This window comes from Catharus ustulatus, chromosome 11, assembly GCF_009819885.2.
Source record: "Catharus ustulatus isolate bCatUst1 chromosome 11, bCatUst1.pri.v2, whole genome shotgun sequence".
In the NCBI taxonomy this organism is placed as follows: domain Eukaryota; kingdom Metazoa; phylum Chordata; class Aves; order Passeriformes; family Turdidae; genus Catharus; species Catharus ustulatus.
In genome coordinates, this window is record NC_046231.1 from 10,941,825 (window position 1) to 10,967,444 (window position 25,620).

Consider the following 25,620-nt stretch of genomic DNA (forward strand, 5'->3'; position numbering starts at 1 on the left):
TCTTGTCCATTGCCCAGTGCTTTCAGATTTCAGTCTACCTTAATGTGTGTCCCCACACCACCATCAGTACCTACCTTTTCTCCAAGCTACCGACTAATTTTTGGATGAAAAGAAATAGGTGTGGTGAGTCTTTAGGAGCTTCGCAAGTGCTAGTTGATGCGTGATGCACTCACATTACAGCCCTTCCCTTAGGCAGGGCACTAGTGTGCATCTGTTTCTTCTATTTATCTGTTAATTTAAATGTCATACTTAAGAATTTACTCTTGTAAAGAAGTTATTCTCTAGCCTTTGTCTAGTTTGCCAAACAGTCTCAGCAGTAGTTAAAGCAGATTTACAGGCAACCAATAAAAGGTGTGATTATGTGATACTCACTTCCTTAGAAAAACAGATTAACAAAATAAAATTATCCAAGCCTTCCTGGAGTGGGAAGCAGTATTGTGCATACAAAGCAAGGAGCTGCTGATTAGCAGTGTTATACCTTGCTGGGAGTCGCTGCCTCCACACACTGCTGGATTCTGAACTCCAGCTGATACCAGAGCTGGTGTGGTCACAAGAGGATATGAGGAAAAAGGACACTACAGGTAGGGAGCTGGGGAGGAAAATAAGGTTGGACATTTTCTGTTATCAGAAGAGAGCTTTTATGTAAAATAATTGGCATCACTAAGGAATGTAAAAATAGAAAGCACCAGAATGTTAGCAGCGCTTTTTTTTTTTTAAATGTACATTTTGATTTCTTTTTTTTTCCTGAAAAGTATTGTTTATATAAAACTATTTGAGTTCATCATGTAGCCCTCTAGATTTTTGTACAAAAAAGTGGATACACTTTCTTACTTGATATTCTGTTGTTTATATACTTAAAGGGGGCATTATCTACACATTCATCAGATGAGCTGTATGTTCTACTGCATTGTTCTAGAGTTTTCTTATTTCTTTATTTGGAGATTTGCCTTGGTTGAAGCCACTGGCACATATCCACAGATTGTGCAAAATACAGAAATATGAAAATAAAGTAACAAGTGCCATCTATATCTTCACCACGTTCTAGACTCAGTCTTGTTAACTTGACAGCTTTGCCTTGTCTTAAAATATCTTGACTCCTGTAAAAAGAATAATTATTTTCCTCTTTTTGTTGTTTCTTTTTCTCCTTCAGTGGAAGACCAAGTACTCCAAGCTGATTTTCAGGAAATCGGATACAGTACCTGAAGAGCTCCATCAAATGGTACAAGAAAGCTTTCTGACCTTGCGAGAACACAACTGCTTCTTTCAAGATCTTGTAAGGATCAAAAGCAAAGACTTTCTTACTCCAGTGTCTCGTATATTAATTGGAGACCCAGGATGCACTTACAAGTACTTGAACACAAGATTATTTACAGTTCCTTGGCCTACAGAAGGTTATGATATAAAATATTGCAGTCCTCAAATACATGATGCTTGTAAAGCATTAATGAAACTTAATGACTACTTGCATATCGAAGCAGTCAGGGCATTGCAAGGACAAAATTTGTTTGATACCAAAGAAATTAAAGATACTACTGTAATAGACAGAGAACAAAGTTTTGCTACTTCTGTTATGGAGCAAGAGTCTGTTTCAAAAGATCAAAGCAGTGTTTGTGTAGCAGAGGATGACAGAAGTCTAAAGAACAGAACATCTTATAATTTGACTTTATTAAATTATATGGATCCTCTACAAATGCTGTACTTGAAACAAGAACCTTACTTTGGAATGGGAAACATGGCAGTGAGCTGGCACCATGATGAGAATCTGGTGGAAAGGTCAACAGTGGCTGTGTACAGTTACAGCTGTGAAGGTGAGTGATGGGACTTGACCAGTCACAAACTTACCTGAAATCCCTGAAGCGCTCCTGTATTCCCTTGTGTGTGTACATCAGCACACCTCTGCCTGCTGGTCTAGACCTGTCACGTGCTTCTGAATGTGTTGTGGTACCTTTTGTATTTAGGCCTAATCTTTATTTCCACTAAAATCTATACGAAATAGATTTAAACTAAAAAATGCATTGCAACTGGCTTAGCAATTGTTCTCTAACTAGATTTAAAAATTGGTATAATTAACTCCCTGACTAAGAGCCAGGAAATCAAAATCTGTCAAAATATTTTTCTTAGATTAATGCATGTGCATGTTTTCTATCCTGTCAAATGTTTCAGTGTGGTTGGGATCACCATTTTTGTAGTGTTTTTTATCATATACAGACTTGCTTTGCTTTATGCTGATTTTACTACTCTTCTTTCTTTGGAAAGATCATTTTCAGTTGGCTTTGGATAGAAGTATTACTGTATTTACTTAGAAATATATTCATTTTGTCTAGGCATACTGTAATGTTAATATGTATTTTATGGAACACTTGCCAACATTTCCCTAGCTGGGAAGGGTGGACACTGCATTAAAACAACTGTTGTCTGACTGGCTGTGTAGGCTCTTGCTTATTTTAAAACCAATTTTTAAAATACAGTAGGTTTTTTAGAGGTGATGGTAATTGTTAAATATTTATAATATTTATAAATTTCAATATAAATTGAAAAATTGTTAAAAATTTCATGTTTAGTTTAAATTACTTGTCCCATTTTTATCTTTTAAGAGCAGACATGATAATTTTTTGTCTGGTTTTTTCCTAACAATGCTTGAACAAAGGCTTAGGTATTTTTAAATTACTCTTAGTTTTGCAAACATAAAATTAGAATTTAGACACTTGATTTGAATTTACCATTGTTCTGTTATGTTTCATTATTCACAATGCATTTTTTTTCTTCTTCCAAAAATCCTTTGATGTTTGCTTTAGAACAGGAGAAGAATTTGCATTGACTTCAGTAGGTTTCAGCTAAAGACTGTGATAAAAAAAAAATAGTTTATACTCCCACGTGCATTCTCTTACTGGTTTTATTATTTTTGTAATAATAAAAAAAACTCTGTGTCACTTTGTTACTTAATGTACAACTGAAGTAACATTATTTACATTTTCCTGGATATAAAACATCAACTGGCTTAGCAAATTGAGTAGAAGAGATTCCCTGACTAGTAAAAGTGCAATTTTCTTCAGGCACTGCTTTCTGTCCTATTTGTCAATGGTGTCATATAGATTTGTTGGGGATTTTTCCATTAGTACTGTAGAGAAATATTTTTTCAGTAGCATTTTAAGTTGAAGAAACCTAAACATGAACTTGAAGTAATAATACTGTGTATGAGGGTTTACTGTAGTATGCTTGAAACCTTTTTACTTTAACATAAGGTTTGCTTATGGAGGGGGAAAAAAATGAGTCCCTTTAAGTTCAGAGAGCTATAAATTAACAGTAATGAAAGCTACTATGTTTATTCATAACTTGTCAGTTGATTTTGTTTCTTAAATTCAGCTTGTAAAATAAGTAAAAATTACGATGTTTTAAAACCACTGCAAATTCTGTAGATTTGATTGATGTGGGTAGAAAGAAATATTTAATATGTTTAGGTCAAACATTATTTTGATATCTATGTACAATTAATGTTTTTGCCAAATACAAGAGGTTTTTTTCATAAATACATTTACAATTAAAAGTGTTTTTTGGTTACTTTTTTTCCTGAAAAGTTTGGAAATAGACATGAAAACAAAGAAAGCAGAATTTTTCTAACAAATAAATTGATCTATCATTAAAAAAAAAAGTTGTTTCTTGAAATTTTTCTGGTTTTGCATTGCTCAAGTTGGGTTCTTGAGCTTTAGAGGGAGTTTCAGGTGCATGCCATGACTGTGGAGCATCGTGGAGAAATGTCCTGCAATGCAGCTCTATGTGCCAGCAGTTCACTCCCATCTGTCCTCAAGGTGTGGTTGTGTTTGCATGTCCCTAAAGCAATGACCTACTTATTCATAAATTGGAGGAAATGGATCCTGTTATAGCTTAGGAGTATGGTTTTGTCACTGAAGTGTTGGTAAATAGTTTGTGTTAAAGTTTTGTACTCCACGTATCCAACAAGATCTGATTTTAGAGAAGTACAGTAATTTCATGACTATAAGGCGCATCCTTTTGACCAAAATTTTCCCCTGAACCCGGAAGTGCGCCTTATAGTCCAGTGTGCCTTATATGATGGACAAAGTTGCGACATTTGCCACCCCAGAAGTGTGAGCCGTGGGGGGAGCTGGCAGTGCCGCGGCAGCCGGGTGGAGGCGGGCCTGGGGGCCCATGGCTGCCAGGTTGAGGTGGAGCCTCGGGCAGCAACCACATGGGAGGAGCTGGGGGCGGAGCCTCGCTGCAAAAAAAAAAGTGCGCCTTATAGTCCAGTGCGCCTTATCTGACCTACAAAGTTGCGAATTTTGCCGACTCCCGGGGGGTGCGCCTTATAGTCCGGTGTGCCTTATGGTCGTGAAATTACTGTATATGGTCTTTTTGCTCTTCTGATTTTCTGTTTACAGCCTTCCCATGCTGGTGATTCTAAGCTCATCAATGTTTATAATGTTCTTTCCAGTTCTATATGTCAATGTTTTGACAGTTTCTGCAGTTCACAAAGACTTTCAAAATTTCCCATATTACCAGGTCTCCATAACTGTCAAACAAGTATCTCAACATATTTTTGAAGAATATTGTTATATCTTTGTAGAATCATGTCTTGACTTCTATTGTTATTTTCCATAAATGTGTTTAGTTTTTATGCCAACATCTTTTATTAGTATGTACTCCATTAATTAATTTAGTATTGAATTACTGAATTCTTAGCGTAGTGTAAACAGACTGTCACAGAATCACTACAGAATACATAATAAAAGCAGTAGATGTGGTCAGAATTTTTTTGTTGAAACTGTTTTTCCTTAGAAGATGTAGATGAGCTGGATTAGTAATATTCTAGGTGAGGACACTTTCTGTGGGAAATGAAAACACAAATTGAGCATGTTGGTTTTTGTATTGTTGGTCATGCTGGAACTGGCTTGATTCTCTTTTCTGCCAGGTCTTGCACGTTTGTTTTGTCAGCTCTCAATTCCTCAAATGCTCCTGGTCTCTGAGGTGCTGCAGACACTGGGGGTCTGTGGCAGCCTTTGCATGTGGAAGCTGGTGCTTCCAGAGCTGCATGGCTGGGGCCAATCTGCCCTGCCGCGAATGCAGAATCCCCAGGTTGTCGGGTTTTGAGCAGCAGGAGCTCTTGGAATCAAGCAGTCTTACTGAGCTATGGCAGTTCTGTCAGACTGTTTAGAGATACACAATTCAGGTTATATGGTTTTCTTTTTACTTTTATTTACATCTTTATATCCGTTTGATTTTGTACCTACTTACTGGATTAAATAGCATTAAAACAAATACTACTGTAATTGAAACAACTTGTTTTCTTGTTCATTTGTTCATTGTTTGATGCCATAATGAAAATTTCATGTTTGAAACTTTGATCAGTATTAATTAGAGTAGAAGCAGTTTTCAATATGCCAGAAAAGAAATTTAGACATCAACATAAAGATATTGGAACAACTGATATTCCAATTAGTATCAGTGTTTTTCTTGCTTCCAGTATAAAACTCTTTCAAAGCAACTTCAAATGAAGTACATTTCTAGCAACAAAAGGTAAATATTTTGCTTAATGCTTTTACTTACATTTACTTAGATTAGGTTAAGAGTAGGTTGTCAAGTGATGACAATGGGACCTCATAAAAATTTGAGAGGTTTCCTTTTAGTGTGTATGCTGCATGAAAGTGCATGAGTTGTAGCCAAGGTGCATGTGCAGAACTGAATAGGTTACAAAATGTGTGTTTAATTATACTGCCACTAACAGTATTTGGAATTAATTTACTTTTTAGAATTTATCAAGGGACAGAAAATTCAAATTTTGACCAATTCAGCTTTTTTAATAACACATTAGCTTGCAAGTGTCCTATCACCTGAGAGCATGAAGGTAAAAAATTGTTCAGGATTTTAATATAGTAAGCTCATAAGATTTATAACTGCAGCAGGAAATAAATATCATGAATTGCAATTCAGTAGAATTAGGGCATTTTCAAAAATAGGATTTTATCCATGAAAAGTTCCTAATGACTAGCTTTCCATCAGGTCGATGTAAGGTTTGTAGGAAGTTTTATTACTTAGCAGAGCGCTAGTTGGTTCTAAATCCAAAGATGTTTACATCCATCTAAAAAGATGTCTAAATCCATCTAAATCTAAAGATGCTCTTTGAAATAGAGATTTGTTTCAGTTAAGAACTTGAAGGAGATAGAAAAAATGTAAACACTTGAAATGTGTCCATCTTTCTCTTACCTGGACTTGCCACAGAGAAGGAGATTTGATAGGTAGTTTTCTCTAGATTCTCTACCATTTCTTGTTTGTTTTCTTGCTGTAAGGCCTACTTGCTGTTAAACTCTTGAGCTTCTACACAACTGACTCTGTCTGCTGTCAAGGTAATGTTAAAAGATTTAACAAACTTAGTGGCAGTGATGACTATTCTTCTTTTGTGCTTGTTTCTTTTGTAAAATGTTGTTTATATGTTTTTACTCTGTGAAGAAGCAACATCCTAGCCTAATGATGGCTATTTCATTTAATTGGGAATAAAAATAATTGAGATGCACTACAGATGTCTGTTTCCCCACTATATTAAAAAACCCCTGAAACTACAGAAGTTGTTCAGCATTGAAGTCAATCTAACTTTGTAGTTGACCAATAACCCTCTTTATGTACTACTTAATAGATAAAAGTCATGGAATAGATGTTTTTTTTGCAGGATTGGAATAATTCCCAATGTCAATAATATAAGAGAAATATTGCTTGTTAAAATAACAGAAATGGTATGTGGAAAATGTTACATTCCTTTTAAAGAAATGAGTAAGTGCATTAAATGGTTGCAGCTCTAACTTGTTGGGTCTGCCCAGTTGGATTTATGTTCTGAGAGTTACAAATTTTTAGTGACTAACTTTCACAATAATCGATTAGAATCCCTGCTGTCTAGAAAGAAATCATCACTTGAATAGACTTCTGTGGGTTGTGGGGTTTCTTTTAAACATCTTCTCACTGATCAAATCCAGCCTCTCCCTCAGAAATTAAGGGATGACAGAATATTGTTCTTGTTTTAGGGATTTTGTTCCTGATATATCTGGATACAGCATTCCAAACATGAATTTATAAGAACATTTCTGGCAAAATCTTACAATTTTTTTTGGTTTTGTGGATGTCAGATGCAAGAAAAATTTAAATGTTAGTATAATTTAACCTCTTACACTATGGCTTTTCAGTAATGAGGTAGTGGAAATAACTTTGGGTAGATACTTCTTCTTTCCCATCAGCTGCTGAGAAGCAAAGCATGCTCTGCTTCTTTCACTTCTTGCATGTAACATATATAAATTGCTATTAGAAGACACTGATAATTTATGTATTTTTTTAATTGAGGAACATGTGCCCAAATTATTTTACATTCTGGAAAAATCAATCAATCTGTAAAAAAATAATATAATGATGGTCTGTTGGGTTTAATGTTGAAGCAAATGCTTCCAGTCCTTGTTCTTAGCAATGTATTGGCAATGATTCTATTTTCTTAAGAAATGGTGTGTAAGGTTACATTTAGGATGTAGTTTGGCTTTACAGTTTGACGTGAATAGAGATCATTTAGGTTTCAGAGCATCAAAAAAGTCTCAAACTCTGGAAGATTTTGGAGCCAACTAGCAAAGAAACCTTTCAAAGCTACTTTTACTTTCTGTGCTCTGGAACAATAACCAAAGTAGTTCCAGGAAAACAAGTTTCATATTGTTCTGAACCTAACCCTGACCCAAACCTGATAAGATCAGATCTAAGTGCGGGAACATCTCTGAAATTTGAGCTGTCTAGTTAAAAGCATAATGCTGTGGCCAATTTTCTGCAGCTACATTCTCTCTTTCATGGTTCTGCCATAATTACAGGTTTGATGAGGTATTGTTATGTTGTGGTAAGCTTTTTACTTCATTGCACCATTTTATTTGGGATTCCAGCATAAAGGTTTCTTGCAGGCCCAAGTCTGTAAACCTCTGCTGACCAGAATTCAAATCTGGACATAGTTTTGCTATACTTCCATTAAATACTTGTATATTCAATCATTTCATGGCTTACTACAAAATAAGTTTTTGTTCTTAAGGTGATGGATATGTGATCCATGATTTATTCACATGATTTATTCGCAGATACTTATGATTTAGATTCATCCAAATGTTTTCACTTATATGGCAACTGTAATTATATCAATAAATACACAGCATCCAGTCATTCTTGAGCTGTCATAGAGAATTTAATAACAACTTATTTTTATGTTAAAGTTTGTCAGTGCTACTTGGGGATATGCCACGAATGCTAAGGTGTCTATTTTTCCCTTGCTCTGAGTTTCAGGGTAGCTTGCATTTAAAAGCAAGTAGCAGCTTGCTTCCATTTGTTACCAAAATAACATGGTAGGAACAATCAGTTTCAATTGCTGCTGATAATTATAAGGTGCAATAATTGAGAATGTGGAGAAAAGGAGATTGTGAGCTGTATTTGAACTCAGTACTTAAGCAATAAAAAATTTATCAAACTGCAAAAAATAAGTCATTTTAACGAGCACATTCCAAAGGTGCTGGATTTATGAGGAGACCCCAGGAAACTTTGATTGAAATTGCTGTCTCTGATTGTAGTTCTATATTTTATTGGTGCCATATTGTGAACAGTGCTGCTGCCAAAGTGAATGGGAAGGCAGCGTAGCAGAGAGAGTTAACCCAGAAAGGTTACTTGTTTTTATAATATCTGTGATGTATTGCATTAAAAATGCCTTGAAAGCCATCCTATTTGCAGTTTTCAGAAAACATTTTTCTTAAATTAAGTTACGATTTATCTGAACAGGGTAGAAAATATGAAAGGCCCTTGAAGAGTTTAGTATTGATTTTTCTGAGTATTTGCTAGCTCTTGTTTTCTCATTTGTGTGCTCCTTGATGGAAGGGCCTAGAGCTGCTCCCATGCCAGAGCTTTGGTTGGATGAGAACTGTAAGCAGTGAAGGGAAGGAACTTGGGGACTCTAAGAATTTTCACTTGAGAACATTTGAATTGGCTCTTTAATAGGCTTTGTCTGTTTGTTTCCTGAATTTAAACAATATTTCATTGACATAATAGTTAATAATTTGTCTTAATTTTCTAAAGACTGGCCCCAGCTAAACAACCTGTGGTAACCATGTGAGGTGAATGACATGAATATTTTAGAAGTGTGAGTTTGTGGTCACACTTTGTGTGCGTCTTACAATAAGAGCTATACATCTTTAATATTTTTCTTCTAGAATTAAATTAAGGCAAAGGTTTTAAAAATGATTACATGAAAGCACATTTCAAGTGGACAGTGAAATGGACACAGTCACTAAGTTGTAAGCAAGAATTGGGCATGGTGCATTGTTAATTTCTAACTGTTCACTGCTGTTCCGTGCCAAATACTTATTAAAACTTCATCCCTCCTCTGTCTAAATGCACTGTTACTTTAGCTGTAAAACTGTTACACCATAGCTCCCAAATACCTTGTTATAAATGCTGACTGTATCTTTCAATTTATACTGCAGTGAAGTAAGCTTATGAAAATAGTTCTGAGGGATTAAGCTCTAAATGCTATTTCTATGCAGTGGATTATTTTTTCCCCAAGCTCAACACGTTCATGTTGCATAATGATAAGAAAAGTGTTGTGACAAATGTATTGAAGCTTCATTGGCTCTTGCACATGTTATCTAGCATGTTTGCCTAGTAATTTTGAGAAAAGAATGACAGAGATGGTTGTAAGATTTGCTTTGTTGGTCTAGACTGTGTTTTGTAACCATTATTTCACCTCACTTTGCCTCAGTTTATGATTTGGTGAAATTGCAGGTATACAAACAAATGAAATTGTTCCTAAAATGCTTTGGCAGTTTATGACTTGAAATTCTTTCAGAAGTTATCTATTGTTATATCAGTGTTGCTGCATTTTTTGGTTTTTTCTTTCATGCTTGTAGTTTTAGTAATGAGAAAAATTTAGTGATACTTAACTAAAACTCCCCTTGCATGTGTTTAAGAATTTCAGAAAACCTTGAGTCCATTACAAGCCTTGACTTGATAAGCCTTCACTTGGTAGTAACTTAGCATTTTCATCTTGATGAAGTTGGTTGCAGAAAAATTCTTGATCTCATATGGCTTTTTTTTTCTTTTACCTATTGCATACTTTTGAATTTGGAGATGATGATTATAGCAAATGGAGACTTGTAGAATCTTTAAGCCTATTAAGATTGTACCAATATGTGATATCTTTTAAGTCTAAACCAGATTTTTTATTTAGATTCTTACCTGTTCCTTCATTTGTGTGGTCTCTTTCTGTCTCAAGATTCAGCTCTACAAGCAAGCAATGAACAAGAACTGAAGGGAAGAGATCCTGCTGTTTGGCACGTGGGCTTGAAGGTAGCATGGGACATAGAGACACCAGGATTGGCAGTACCACTTCACCAAGGAGACATCTACTTGATGCTTGGTAATTTTCAAGGACTAAGAAGTTGAACCTTCTGTTGAAAATAGAGAGAATTAGACTTATGTTTAAAAGGTTACCATATCTTCCATACATGTTTATTTAGAAAAACATGAAATCTGACTGGTGTATATAGTAAATTGTCCTACTCTGATTACTTCCAGAGGAACTTTTTTTCCTTAATGTTTCTTTCACTTACAGCTTAGAAAAGAAATAGTCTTTTTCTCACCTTTTCTCTCTGTTGTGCAGTCAGAATTACTGGTCCAAGTTAGGCTTCAGGCCATAACTGGAATTGCCCCAGGTCTTGCCAAAAGTTACGCTGTATCTGCTCCATCCTTGTATTTCTAGATTCTTTTTGTATTCTTAATGCAGTTCTTCTGAGCATCTTGTAAGCTCAACAAATTTCTGTTCTTCAGCTTGACTTATTAAGTGACACTTGTATTATATAAGATGTGAATGAATGTCTTTAAGTTTTCTGTTACCATATCCTTGAGGTTTCAATCATTATGCCAATCTGTGAGTATTTTATTAGTTACCAGTTTTACAAAGACGCTTCTTCCTTCTGCTACTATGTCTGTATTCAAACATGCTGTTTTCTAGTAGTGGGATTATACTAAGATCATAATGAACACAGCTGTCTTACTCCAAGAATGTGTCTCAATGTCTCAAGCGTAGAGGATTAAAAAGAGAAAATTAAATTGAGTTAATTTGCTTGAGCAGCTGAGCTCATGTGCTAAGGTTTATCCATTGAAAGAAACAAAGCGAGAACTGTTGCTAAGGTTTGTTGACACAAAATCTGTTGCTTTCTCTTTTCACTTCTGTTTCTCTTGGTTACCATTTTTGTTAAAATAAATTTGGTTATAAATCAGACAAAATCAAGAACAAGGCTTCTGACAGCATCAGCTTGGCCTGTTTAGTGTCTTGGCTTGACAGACATCATCTTAGAAGACCGAGAGCACTTGCAGGCTCCCTGCTTATGTGTTGGTGACTTGGAAGGCATATTCGATGGAATGTCCCTATAAAGACTTGTCACACACCCAACTTTATGGGCAGAATAGTCTTTTGAACTTTACCTTTCACAGTTCACATACTACGAACAGTACCTTTATAAGCCATCATAAAAACCTTGTTCTTAGTTATCTCATCAAATCTTCTGCACTGTCATGAGAGAAGTGTTATGTAAAAGTACTGAACTAACTGTGCTCTGAAGTAAAGATCAGGTGTTAAGATGTGAGATCCTTTGGCACAGTGATCTGGATGTACCTCCCTTTTTTGTAAGGATATGAAGTAGAAGCCTAGAGGGAAAGAGGGACAGTGAAAATGAAGTTTAACTGGCAGCTAAACATTCCTAGAAAGGTTATTATAATCTATTTTTGTGCAATAGCAGTTAGGGCATCAAGTAAACTTCTTATCTAATCCTTCCTGACTGGAAACTTTGAGCATATAGAGCAATGCTGGCCAACAGATTCAGAAGGTATTTAATAAAAGAAGGGGACTAACTTTAGTATTTTTATTGCAAAATACTGTAGATTGTAGTTGATTGAGTTACCAGATCATAAGGGTGTTTTTTATTCCCTAGTGGAATTTATATAGTAACTAAAGTATTTTCAGAGATCCTATATGAAGGGCAGATCAGAAAGTTAGTTTATTTAATGAGTAACATCATGAGCATGTTTAGATGGAAACAATGGATATATTAAACATTCTTTTGAAGATGATGTGTAAATCACTTTCTTATTAATACTTTTGAAGAGCTACAGATTTGAGCTCTGTAGGCCAGGTGTTTTTTTAATCTCTTCTGCATTTCCATAGTCCTTGTATTTCTTTTCAATTACTTGCAAAAAAAATTGGTCTTCTAAATAGTCTTACAGGGTATTCTCAACCTTTTTATAAGGTTTCTTTGTGTAGCAGAATTGCCTTTATAATTTTGACTTGGAGTGAAAGATAATATAAGGAAACATATGTATGTTTTAGTGTACTTTTTACTGTTCAGATTTTTTGCACTAACTTTTAATAGGGGGCGTCTTGAGGATGCCATCTAAAAGACAAAATATGAAAACTCTGTAAAAAAAGAAACTTGGCAATAATAAAAAAATTTAAGAAAAATTACCTTATGCTTTTGTGCATGCTTTATTCCAGAACCTCATTTCAGTAAGCAGAGTCCTCTTGCTGGCATTATGTTAAAAGCAGTGGCACAATGCAGGACATCAAGAAAGTAGAACGTGGAAGAGTCCTGCAGCTGGTGGTGGTTCATGTACAGGCACTGATTGATAGGATTGGGAGGATTGGTTGTGACCACCACTCACTCATCTACCCTAGCACAAAACTCAGCCACTCTGTAGGTCTGTTCTTCCAGTGTTTGGAATGGTGTAGTGTTACTGTTTTTTATGAATGTTGAAAATGCTGAAACATCACATTCAATATGTTGCTTATAATTTAAAAGTCAGGTCCTATCAATTCCTGTACCTGTAATACCACTAGTATTTCCTGTGGTACACACAAATCTATATAAGAAAGTGTGGTAACTGGATATTTCTTATAGTAATGTGCAATTACAGTAGCTTGTAAATCAAGATCAATGGGTATAGCAAACTAACAAAAAAAACCATTGCTTTCTTTTTAAGATTTCTAGTAGACATTTAATAATGTTCCTTTTTCCCTCTACATTTGCTTTATAAATGTTTTTTGTTATGCTGGGGAGAAATTTAGTAAAATGTCTTCTAATTTAAATTTACATCTTCCTTCTCAGCAGCCCCCTTCAAATGAAATCATGAGCCATAATTTAGGTGTATGTTAATACTAAACATAAGGTGATCACATCCATTCTTTTTTTAAGCTATTACAATAATATAAATGTAATTTTTTTAAGCAATACCAACAAAAACTCAGAATTATTTTCTGTAAGACAGATTTTTAAAAATAATTCTTTTAGGCTTTTCTTAAGATGAAAAAAAAAATCTGGTGAATGGCTGCGAAGTCTGCTGCCTAAAAATTCAAATCTAAACTTTATATCACTCATGAAACGGAAACACTTTAGCTCAATTTAGAATAATATATTGGTCTGCAGAGGAAGTGCACACTGAACCCTGCTGTCTCAAGTACACAGTCAAGGGGTGTCTAATATGAAACGTGTTGGGTGCATGCAATAAATCCAAAACGCGTGGAGGTGAGCAGAGGGCCCCATCTGCTCTGTCCTAGAGCATGCTTAACTAGGCTTGTCATGGTCCTACTATTAAATTGGAATTTTTCCCCTAATCTTTGAGTTAGACATGACCAGATTTGCAAGCAGATTTACAATTTTCACTAATTTTCCTACCTTGACTTCAAAACATACTTAACAAAAATACATTCTGGACTCTTTCAAAGGCAGATTTGCTTTTCTGCAGCTGTTTCCCATAGATCAAGCTCGTTCTTGAAGGGTTAGGGTTTTATAACAGCATGAAGATGAACTTTGAATCTTATACCACTCCCCACCCCCAGCAAATTATAGTTTAAGAAGCATCAAAAAATTATTTTCATAACCAACCAGAAGTAGGTTGCACACATTGCAGAGGTTGGCTTGTGGTTAAAGATAAGTATTTAATGGAAACACTTCCACATGTATATAGTGACTCATTAAACTATTTCTAGATATTTAATCTGCTTCTATTTTCACAAACTAACTTGAACCCTCTTTGCTCTCTAGCATCTTGAATGTGTTGGAACTTTTCACCCCCCCTTTTTTTTCAAGTCCACATTTAGTCTAAATGGTGTATTCCCTACTGTTAAGACTTAGAACTTCAGAAATGTATTTGTCATTACCAAACTTTGATCATGAAGTTTGACAATTCTGACATATTTCTTTTGAATTAATTATTTTTTTTTAGCTTTTAGACTTTTAATTAATTCTGTTTTATTTGTGCATGGCTTTCTTGTTTACTAATGGTAGTTAAGAAAATTAATAGCAAAAGTCCATTTCACTTTTGTTTGTAGAGATTTGAGGTGGTTAGAATATCAAAGATTTTGCCAGTGCTTTAAACTCCACTGTACCTTTTATTTGCCCCCTGAAACAGATAAAAGACAACTATAAAAAGTTCAGGAGGAACACTTTAGAGAAGATAGAAAAGGCTATATTTTGGTAATTCTGGGAGCCATTTTTTTGTTCTGTGCTTTCCTGGGAAATACTTTACCTCCAAGTAATAAGTTTAGGGCCTTTAGCCCCCCTCTTTTAAGAACTGACTAAGAATTTCTTTCTACCTTTTATTTGTTATGTTGCAATAGTCTGCAGTGACATGGCTGTAGAGTCATTGTTCCTCTCCAAGTGCTTTGGCTGCTCAACTCACTGATAATTAGTTCAGTAATAGAATGAGAATTTAGTGTATGAATATTATTTCAGTGTTTGTACACAGACATGTCCATTAGTCTGTTTTTTGACAAAGTGCTGCTGGTGAAGCCCAGGTAATTCAGCTGTCAGAAGAAAGCCCAGGGCGGACAGAGCAGGGGCAGGGACTGAGAACAGGATCAGAGAGAAAAGGGAGGAACTGGCAGTAGATTGAAGGAGAGGACAGAAGAAATGTATTTTGAGAAAAGAAGAGGCAAAAACCCCCAGATGTCAGTACAGTGCAGGGAGAGACAGATCTACTATGTGAACTCGGCTCCACACGTAGAAATTGAATATGCAACATCCAGATTTCAGAATGTATCTGCTGTTTGTAACAGGAAAATCACTGAGAAGTTTTATTGATGGTGGGGTCCCACATAGAGAATAATAGCCTGCATTCTATACTGAAGAGTCTCTGTTTTGGTTTTGCAGACCTCACAGGTCAGTGCTTAGTCATGTAAAATTGAGGCTGACTCCTTAAGAGTAGTTTTTTACTGAACCCCACAAGAGCACTGTGGCACTTCCAGTTTGAGTGACCAAAGAATGAAGCAGCTTTGGTTTGGCTTTAAAACCAAACTAGTATTCTGGGTGTAGTGTTCTGTATCTGAATAAAAACTTTTAATGCCATATGGACAACAGCCAATTTATCAGAGCAATTTTTCTTTTCAGTTAATATATATTTAGGAGAAAATGAAAGCAAATCTTTACCACAATCTTTTAAGACCTAAAATGTATTTTTTAATATGCTTTGAGGCATACAATCAATGAAGCTTCAAATATTTTTATACAATTAGAGTTTTAGATTAGTTAGAAACTCTTAAATTAAAATTACAAGGTTTTTTTTCTGAGATTCATAAAGGATTAGAGACAGTTGGAAGCAATTCCAAGGTGGAGAACTGCAATGAAAGATTTCCCAAGGGTTTGAATAAAGGTGTAAATCAAAATTTAATAGGTCTAATTCTATGTTTGCTACATACAACCACAAAGAATGACCACTGAAAGAGACAGTGGAAGTGTTTAGGTTTGTTTTCTGACACAACTCTTTTTGAAAGTGATTGTGCTATTTAAATATTGCAATATCCAGAGATGATAATGTTCTGTGGCCCTTGCAAGACTTGGTTTTGTGCAATTTACCCTCGTATGTGTCTACAGGAAATAGGTTTTTTCGTAAGTTCTTTTTTTGTTGTTTTGTAGCATTTTTTTGAGAATTTTCATTATTTTTAGTGATTTTGGGGAAAGAGATTGTAGCATCCACGTAGTCTGTTCAGTCTTCTCAATAGTCTAGACTCAGCAGTCTCCTCATCTTTGGAGGAACTAATTTGTTTAGTTAAACTTTCCTTATAGGAGGTGGGAAAAACTACTTCTAAAATGTATAGGAGAAAACTAGTGTAAGTAGAAACGTTTCTGACTTGAGGATAGTGAATAGTTATTGTGCTCTGCAAAACATTGGAGCTATGGGACTGAATTCTCTAAGCATTAAAGCAAGAAAAGTATTGTACTTCATTAACATTCAACCAGATTAACTTTTAATAAGTGTAATTTTTCCCTGTCCTTAATGTTTTCCAATCTGTCCCTAGATGATCTCAATATGACACATCAGCACTGTGTTCTGGCTGGTTTATCACCTCGGTTCAGCTCAACTCACAGGGTGGCAGATGTAAGTATCAAAAACCTTTCACTGTTTGGTCCCTTGTAAAACCAATATCCTGCTGCCATATTTGCAGCACCATGGTGTCTTTTCAGAATTGTGCTTCGTGTTATGCTTATGACTCAAACTCTTTTCATTACCAACTGCTGTTGTTTATTTTTGATTGAGGTGCACTTGGTTCTGTATTGGTAGTTGGCCTTAGCTCCCAGGTAGACTTATCAGATGTGAATTCAGAATGTGCTGCGCCAGCCTCATGGATTGCTGATGAAATATAGTTGAGAAATGCAAATTTTCTGAAGTGGCTATATATATGTTTTTATTGTATCTTTATAGTCTTCAAGAGGAACGTTGGAATACATAATTGGACAGTGTGAACTGGCACTCCAGAATTTACAGACTGATTCTGAATCAATGGCTGTGTCTTTGAAATCACTGGAAGCTGCAGTGGTGAAGCAAGTAGAAGAAATACATAATGAGGTGAGATAATCTGCACTGAAAATACTTAAGCCAGGTCTGAGCAGTGCAGTCTCCTCATGGAGTTAATGGCAATTAAGTGTGTTCAGTTGCTTACAAGGCATTGCTTTGTACGAGTTTGCAGTGTGGCTTTTATGACTTTTTTACTTGACTACAGTAATTGGGATTATCGTGGAAGCTTTCATTTTTCCTTCTTAAGATCCCTCTGCTGGTAAAATAAGAGAACTTTCACAAAATACTACATCAGAACTGACAGTGTGGTGGTCAAACAGACTAATCTAGCACTTCTCTAATGGAAAGGAAGGGAGAGAAGGATAAGAGGATTAGAGGGAAAGGAGCAGGTACATTTTTTCAGTTATTCCTCCCTGGTTTTTGTTGAACCAGGTTTTTGCATAATGCCAAGGGTGGCACAATTGGGAGTGTGGGCCCTGGAGTATGTTCTGAAGAAAATACAATGGAAATAATAATTGTGAGGAACATATTTAAGCAGGTCATTTAGTGCTACAAAAGATGCAAGTGTAGTAACGCACTTTGACAGGATTCCACTGAAGCTTTCTTGCTTGGAGCTGTGCTCTATTTCTCTTAAGATAAATTAGAAGCTGTACATAGGTAATTTGTGCTCAAACTAGAATTTGTGTAAAATGTTTAAATTGCTGTCTGCTGAGGAATAGAATATTGTGTAGTGCTACTAAAACTTTGTAGAACACATTTTTATCTGTAGTGTTTACAGTTGGTAAAATGGAGCACAGTTGGCAAAAGATCTGTGCCCTTGACTTTTACCAAAACAGCTCCTAGGGCAATTTAAAGAAGTCTGATGCATGCAGGGGTTTACAAAACATTAATCAGGCTCAGTCCATAAAACTACACGCATATGTGGTTTGCACAGCAAGGGCCACAGGCACAGCTGGTGTAAATTTGCACGGGTCCTTTAACATCAAAGCCATGTGCTGTTTACATCAGGTGAGAGAGTAGCCCCTGGTGTTTGCAGTCACCTGAATAATTTTGCAATGTGACATACAGGGTGGTTCCTGTTACACATATGGGATGTACTGTAACAGCAATCCTAGTTTGACTTGTACATATTGTGCACTTAGTAGACACACTGGATCTATATTTAATTTGAAAAGAGAATACCCATCCAAAAATGCCAAAAAGGGTTTTGCTATTCTTTTCTTTTTTCCTTAATTTTTTATCCCAAGGTCAAATCTTCACTTGCTGTTAGAGTGCTACTTAAATGTCATTTGTGCTGCACAAGTAGACAACATTTCTAGAGGCTTATCTCTGTGGTCAATGCCTATTTCTTTTTCAAACATCACTGAGCTGAAAATATAAAGACCTGTGAAGCCAATGCAACTTTTCTTGCATATAAAAGCTTCCCACCTTCCTGTATGCTAAATCTTTGTCTTTTCAGGCACTAATACAGGTTTTAGGTTCAAACTTTATCAGGCAAGTGGAAGAACAAGAGACTGTTTTGTTTCTTTAAAGAATCAAACTGCTTACTCATGAAAATGAGCCTTTCATTTGTTAGCAATTTTTAATGCAAAATCAAAATAGCACTAAAATCCAAATCCCCATAGGATTAATGGAGAACTGCCTCCCAGTTTCCCAATTTTGCCTGTGTATTTCTGATACACAGCTTTCTGTGCTATTGGTAAAGCTCCTTGCAATGTTTTTTTCTTCTTCTTTTGAACCAGAGATCATGAGCTGGAAATGAGATAGTATCTAGAGGTGATGATATTGTTGTATTTTATTTTTAAACATTGTCATAACTGAAGTTTGTCAGTTTTAACTCTGGTAATTAGATACAGCCATTCTTCTTGGTTCTTTATCTTCCTGAAATGCTATGGGCTCATTCTTTTTACCCCCTTGCTGCTGCCTCCAAAGCAATCATCAGACAACGTTAACCAGAAGAGAACCATCACAGTACCAAGCTAAAATATACTAGTTTAGCAGATTCCCAGTCTATGGTGAAATTAAGTGCTCTGCCAAATGAGGCCTGGATGAATTATCTGTGTCTGCTCAAGGGAAAAAGCCTAAGAGCAGGTCTGAAAGAATGAGGAATGATTCCGTGCCTTCACTTTTGTACTCCCAGGCAGGAAAATTGACTTGCTGTGCTGATAAAGTGTGTTTGAACTGAGGATCTGAAGCATAGGTGGAGCCTTCATTTTTTTCCAGTTTTGTGGTGGGCAGAGAAACCTCTAAAAGTGTATCTGGGGAGTGTCCTCACTTGATGTTAGATTTGCCAGAGTTCATTTGTCAAGGCCCTGTCTTGGATGTCTTGACAGAGGTATTCCTGTTGAAGAAGTAAGATGCTAACCTGAGGAGGATTTTAGCATCTCTAGTGGGCAACCAGGTGGAAGTTTAATATTTCTTTAAACCTAGTTTTGTTGTCATAGTCTCCCTCACTAAAACAACTTTCAAAGGAATATCTGAGTAATTGCAAGGTATGTGCTGTGTGTTAGATGTGTGAGTCACGTCACTCCCAGTGTGTACTTTGTAGTTGTAAGTAAAGATAACCTTAATTAAGGGTGTTCACATGCAGTTTGTCTGCATAGCTTATGGCCTTGCAGTCTGAACAAATACTTCAGTGGCAGTGGTGTAGGAGGGTGAACAGATGTAGTTACCTGGCAGCTGTGGAGTACAATAGCCTGACAGCTCACACACAGTCACAATCAGATTGTTGTTTGGTCAGGAATAATCTATCCCAAGAGAAATGATCTTGCACAATTCTCTGAATGGGAACCTCTTGCTCATACTAGTACTTTCCTCTCACTTGGCTTTCCTAAACATATATAGCTGCTGAGTACACCCCAAACAGAGTACAGGGCACCCAGGGAAAACCACTGGCAACTAATTATTTTTTAAAGGAGCTAAATATTGTTAGATCATGTAAATGCTCCTACATACAGAATCTGCAATAAAGCTCTTACCAGCCTGTTCACATTTCAAGGAAAATTTTTTCTTGCTCTGTCTAATGCAAAGTCTTCTAATAGTTCATGTTGGTGTGAGGTACTTCTCTATTTGCCAGCACCAAACTAATATTCAGATGATCTCAGTGCAGCAAAACACAGAGGAAGTCTTCTTGATGTCATGGGGTTGTGTTGAAAATATGGCAGATTTAAAAACTAAGTACTTAAGTTTGAAAGGTAAGAACTTATTCACATCAGGGTATTTGCTTAGCTGTGATAGTCAGGTCCTGATTGCCATGATTAAAATGAGACTGAATTGGTTGCCCTGTTGTTCGTGAGGTACAATCAGTTTTGCCTACAGCAGATCTGTTTTTGTGGCAGCAGTAGATAAATTGTGCTTGGAGAATGAATGGAGAGGTAGAAAGCCTGGTCAGGCTGAGTTGAAGGGATGTGGTGTTAGACACTGAGGTCACTGATGAGAAAGGGAGAGGTGTAGGCAGCCAAAGGAAGGTTAATATATGTTTTAGCACATTGCAGCAAGCTGACAGCATGGTTGCTAGCTGACTAGTATGGCAGAGAGAAAATACAGATCACCTATATGTGTGCCATTTAATAACCACCAGTACTTTTAAATAATTGACTGAGGAGCATTGCATCACAAAATGACCAATTCTACTGTTGGCCTTTTACCACCCAGTATTGACAATAACCTAAAATTGGTCTTTAATCATTGCTTAAAGGACAGCTTGAAAATATGTTGAGATTAGACATATGAGGCCTGATTCTCAGCTTACTTGAACAGATGTAAGTCATACGTGAAAATCAATTAGAGGATGAAAATTATTCTTCAGACACTCACCCTATATATTTTTATATGTAAATATGTTTAAACTGTGTCCTCTTCAATCATATAAAATATTATAGTTCTCATGTGTGGGAGTCTCCAAATAAAAACTCTCAAAAATCCTTAGTAAGAGCTGTTAACCCGAAAGTTTTGTCACAGAAGATGAATGTTCTCTAACTTCCATTCCAGTAGGGCTAGAAATGAGCTTTTTGTGTCTGTCCAGTATTTAGCATTGAGGGTTTTTTACTCAGAAGGTGCATCTTCTGTGCATGGAAGGAGACAAGCCAAGAGGAGTGAGTTCCTGCTACAGAAAAACGTTATTACAAAAGAGAAATCATGTCACCCTTTCCTCATCAAGATAGTTTTCTTTCTCAGAATCATCAGTTATCTGTTCAGAGGTCATAGTTCAGAGCAGACACTTGCCAAGCAGCTTGCTGGCCACCTTGGAGGGTGAAACACTGTTTTTCTCCCCAACCCAGATTTATTAATTCAGGTTAGAGCTAAACAGAGCTGCTGTGAGATGAATGCAGAGCAGAGTTTGATAGCTGTGTGAGATGGCAGTCCACATCATTAAACACTCTCTTGTTGCAATTAGGGGCACACTGACCTCTGATGAGACCAGCTAATCCTGCAGAAAATGAATTAGCTTGTTGCTATACTTTATGTCTTAGATTAAAAGCGACTCTTTTTTGTCAAATTGTATATATTTTGTATAGGATCAAGTTACATTTAAATTTTGGCCAATGTGCCAGACTCCAATTAGAGTGAAATTACATAGATTATTGCCAGAAATCAATATGACTAGGTAAAAATCAGATTGACTGAAATAGATCTATGATAAGTCATATTTTAACATTGATTTTAATAAAAATAATTTTTTTCTCTGATTAATGGCCTAATGATTCATTTCATGGAACCTGTTTGCCAGACATCACATGGTAGAGGCCAAAAAATGCAAAAAGAAAATGGAGAGAAAAAAAAATTAAGTTCTTAAAATTCTAACTGAATAATGGTGTGCTTGGCTTTCCCAAAACTGCATATACTGATTATTTTTTTTTAATCAAACCATAACTGAGTCCTTCATACCTTGTTAATGTTATAGAGGAAGCAAAGTTTCCTTCAGCCTTTTTTTTTTTAGGGATGATGTTGTCAAACTTCTGTGCTAAAAAGTCACTGGCTAGCACTCAGGTTTTTTGAAAAGCATTTTAAGATCTGTGTCTGCCAGCTAATCGTATTTTATATTTTACTAACAAATTTACTTTAATATTGTTTTTATACACTGAAAATTTAAGTCTTTTTTATTGTAATCTTTAATGTATTGACCAAACCTTTAGGTGATGTTAACTGGACCAATTTCAGATTTCTGTAACTGTTCAGTTTTCTCTTGCAGGAAAGGGAGTGTTAGGTGACAGCTTTGGGCAGTTTTCTTTATTCTTTCACCTTGGTAGGTTTTCTTTGTTTGCATCTTCAGAGTTGAGCAGGGATAAACAAATCTTCTTTGTGGTACAAATAATGATTAAAGCAGCTTTGAACTCAGTGTGAAACATAACTACCACAACAAAGATAAATATGGAATTCTGAAGACCAGAACTATGGATTACTCTTAAAGAAAAGAGCATCTCTGGTAACTGGCTGTCTGCTGAAGGATGAGAGGCTGAGATTCCTTGTGTGCCACCCTCTCATTCCATAGAAACTGGGCTGCATTCTAGCAATGTTATTACTGCAAGTTTTTTTTCAATCTTCTATGATTGAAACAATTTGAAGCCCACAGTGTTAATCACAATAGCCAGAGTTAGTGCATATATGACTGGAATTGTTAATGTTTGTTGTACATGGGCACCATGTAAAAAAAAAGGGAAAAAAAGAGAGTTGAGTTTTGCACCTCTCTGGGTTTGAAGAGAGTAGCTCAGGTCACAAATGGATGTGGAATAGAAATAAACAGCTGGGTGTAAGGGTGTGTTTAGAAATGACCTACTTTGTAACTCTGTCCTTTTCTATGGGACTGTTCAGGTATAGCTGGGTTCTTGCATTACCCCATTCGTGCCCTAGACAGGAGCCATGGATATTTATGGTGCCATATGTTTTTATCTTGCAGGTTGAATTTGAGTGGCTTAGGCAGTTTTGGTTCCAAGGCAAGAGGTATTTGAAGTGCACTGATTGGTGGCTTAAGCCTATTGCTAAATTGGAAGAATTTTGGAAAAAACTGGAGATTATGGTAAGTACTAGTTTTAAAGTCTAAAGCCTCTAGGGCCTTATTCTGAGAGCACTCACAATTATGTTTTTAATTGTACTGTAGTAATGGGTTTTAGACTTTATTCAGAACATATGAGAAGCAGAATCAATGTCAGCCTTTCACTGTCTCCTCTTACTTTTATCCCCCAGTAGCCAGAGAAAATGTGAGCAAAATCAGATCCAAAACCCCAGGATTTTAGTTAGTTCTTGACTTTGCTTGTTTTTAAAGTTTGAAAGGCTTATAAAAGCCTCATATGAGCCTTTTAGAGCCTCCCAAGATGACAGCCATATATTACACCACACAAATGCTGTGCATTGTCAACTTGTTTGTACAACACCCAGACAGACAACTCTGCTAATGACAACAGTGGTGCACGTGTCTGAGGAAAGATGAGAACAAAATTGTTGATCTGGAAGTACAACTGTCTGTGGTCTACCTGCACACTTAGGCCATAGCCAGAACCTGCAAGAGGGGATTATTTCAAGAATGAATGTAATAGTGATTTTTGTGTACTTCAAAGTATATTGTACATTCCTTGAAAAGGGATTCAGTGCCAAGCACTGTTACCCTGTTGCTGTTGCTGTCCATGTAGAGCCTCAGGTGTGATCCTGTGCTGTCAAAGTTTCAGAGCAATTGCCAGTGTGCCTGTTTCTGGATTTGCACTCAGAAGGGGCTGTGCTGGCAAACCCATTGCTCTCCTCTGCATCAGAAGCTGCTTTGGTCATTTCTGCTGGCCACAGCATAAATTAGCCCCAGTTTGCCTGTGCTGGCTTGGAAGAGTTTGGCTGTAGCTGAGGGTGCTGAGTAGGGTTTGTTTCAGGGTGTGTTTGAGGCTCTGGAGATGTGGTGCCACAGGAATGAGCTCTTGAGTCTCCCAGGAAATGCTGTCACTCAAACTCGGTGTGAGCTTCCCTGCAGTGCCTGGTTCAGGCTTGGAAAACACACCTGGAAAAGGGGACAGTTCAGTTGTGGAATTTAGTGGCCACACGAAATCAGTGAATGCTGAATTTTCCTACAAAAGGAGAGAAAATATAACTTGCTTATGTGTTTGGGGTTTTTTTCCCCTCATTTTTGTGTTCTTATGTGTTCACATTCTCGAATGACCCTTATAATTGAAAAAAAATCTTTTGGTTTGTTTTTCTTTCAAATGACAACTTACTCTCTTGTAACGCAGGCTTAGATGAGGTAGAGACAAGAATGTTTGATATTTTATATCCATTGTGTGCTGAAAACATGGAAAACCAGCAAACTCTGAACTCTCAAGGGTTAGGTTTTCTGCAATTGGTGTGACATTGCCATGTGTCTCTAATTAGGAACAGGGTGGCGTCAGTGTATCTCCTTTCAACAGGCCCGGGATGATATTTATCAGCAAACCCCGGCTCGGGCCAAGACAGAAGCTGCTTCTAATTTATATTTTAAGAATTGCTTTAATGTTTTATGACTTATAACATATTAATCACAATTAATTTCAGCTATTGGAGGAGACAGAAGGGGAGGTTAATTGGGAATGTGTGTTTGGCGGGCCGGTTCGGGGCGCGGCCGCCGCCAGGGGGCAATGTTGAGCCGCGCGCTGTACGGACCGTGCGTTCCCATCCCGAATTACCGCGGTGCTCCGAGCGAGCCCTAATCTCCGAGATTCCATAACACAGGAAATCAATTGCGGGTTAACAAATTCAACAGCAATTTAACATAAAAAGTGCAGTGTTTTGGTGCATGCTTAGCTTCCACAGCTAAGTTAAATCAAAAGGGTATTTTTGAAGGTACCCAGCAGTCTGCAGTCAATGGGGTTTTTTCTCTCCAAATTTATAATTTTAGCTGGGTGATTATTTAAAAAAAAAATAAAGAGAGAGAGAAATGTAAAATGCTAAAAGTAAAAATGTCTTAGAATTGTTGGTATTGTTTTGGAAGAATTTTGCTGCTTAAAAGGAATTATTTCTTAAAAGAAAATATTTAAGCAATGTATTTTTCCTTTGTGTGTGAACTGAACAACTGTTGACATAGTGTTTTTATACATGTGTCTAGAGTGATACAAAAGTCAGTCTCAAGGACCTTTTGAGTGTTTTTTTTTTTAGGTTTTCCCCTTGTTTAATAAAGCAGCTATAAAGAAGAAAAGAAAGTTTAAAAAATTATCTCTGACTCTCCTAATTGTAATTTCTCTTCTGTTACAGCAGAGTATGATATTGCAGGAAGTGTAGCCCAGTGTCTTCAAACCTGTGGGCTTTATTTAATATTTTTCTACATTATAGCAAGCACACAATTTTATCATAATGTTTATTCCTGGCATTTCTTTCCCTGAGGATAGTTTTACTTAGAGCTCACTCTTGTGATGTAAATGTTAAACCTTTCATTTGAATGACATTCTGACAAAACATCACATTTCCCACAATATTACCTCATGAATTTATGAGCCATTAAATCCAAAGCAGTTTAACCAATCTTCCTTTTTTTTCCTCCCCCTCCCTTGAAAATATGAAGGCTATTCTTATGTTGGAGGGTTTTTTTTAAAAGTCATCCAAGATTAACACGTTATCACCTGCAACATCAGGATAAATGCTTGCAGAATTCAAAGGGAGAGTTACCATTTGAAAAAAGACCATACAGGCTTTGCTTTCTGGGTAAAGAGAAGTCTGAAAAGCTGAAATCTCATGTGATGTGAGCAAGTCTTGCTGTAGCTGTTCTGAGATTCAGTGGAGAGACAATTTGTCTCTCAGGGTCTGATATCATGCAAACCTTGC

General features: G+C 36.4%; 1 protein-coding gene across 3 annotated transcripts in view; it reads left to right on the top strand.

The window, feature by feature from the left end:
* The window catches only part of FTO (FTO alpha-ketoglutarate dependent dioxygenase), a 232,504-nt gene that overhangs the window by 42,377 nt on the left and 164,507 nt on the right, over positions 1–25,620 (top strand). For all 3 annotated transcript variants that reach the window (XM_033069392.1, XM_033069391.1, XM_033069393.1), the window contains exons 3-7: positions 1,151–1,808; positions 10,280–10,423; positions 16,355–16,434; positions 16,759–16,902; positions 22,748–22,867. In XM_033069392.1, coding sequence (XP_032925283.1) covers positions 1,217–1,808; positions 10,280–10,423; positions 16,355–16,434; positions 16,759–16,902; positions 22,748–22,867 — 1,080 coding nt within the window. In that variant the 5' untranslated portion in view covers positions 1,151–1,216. The remainder of the gene's footprint in view (positions 1–1,150; positions 1,809–10,279; positions 10,424–16,354; positions 16,435–16,758; positions 16,903–22,747; positions 22,868–25,620) is intronic.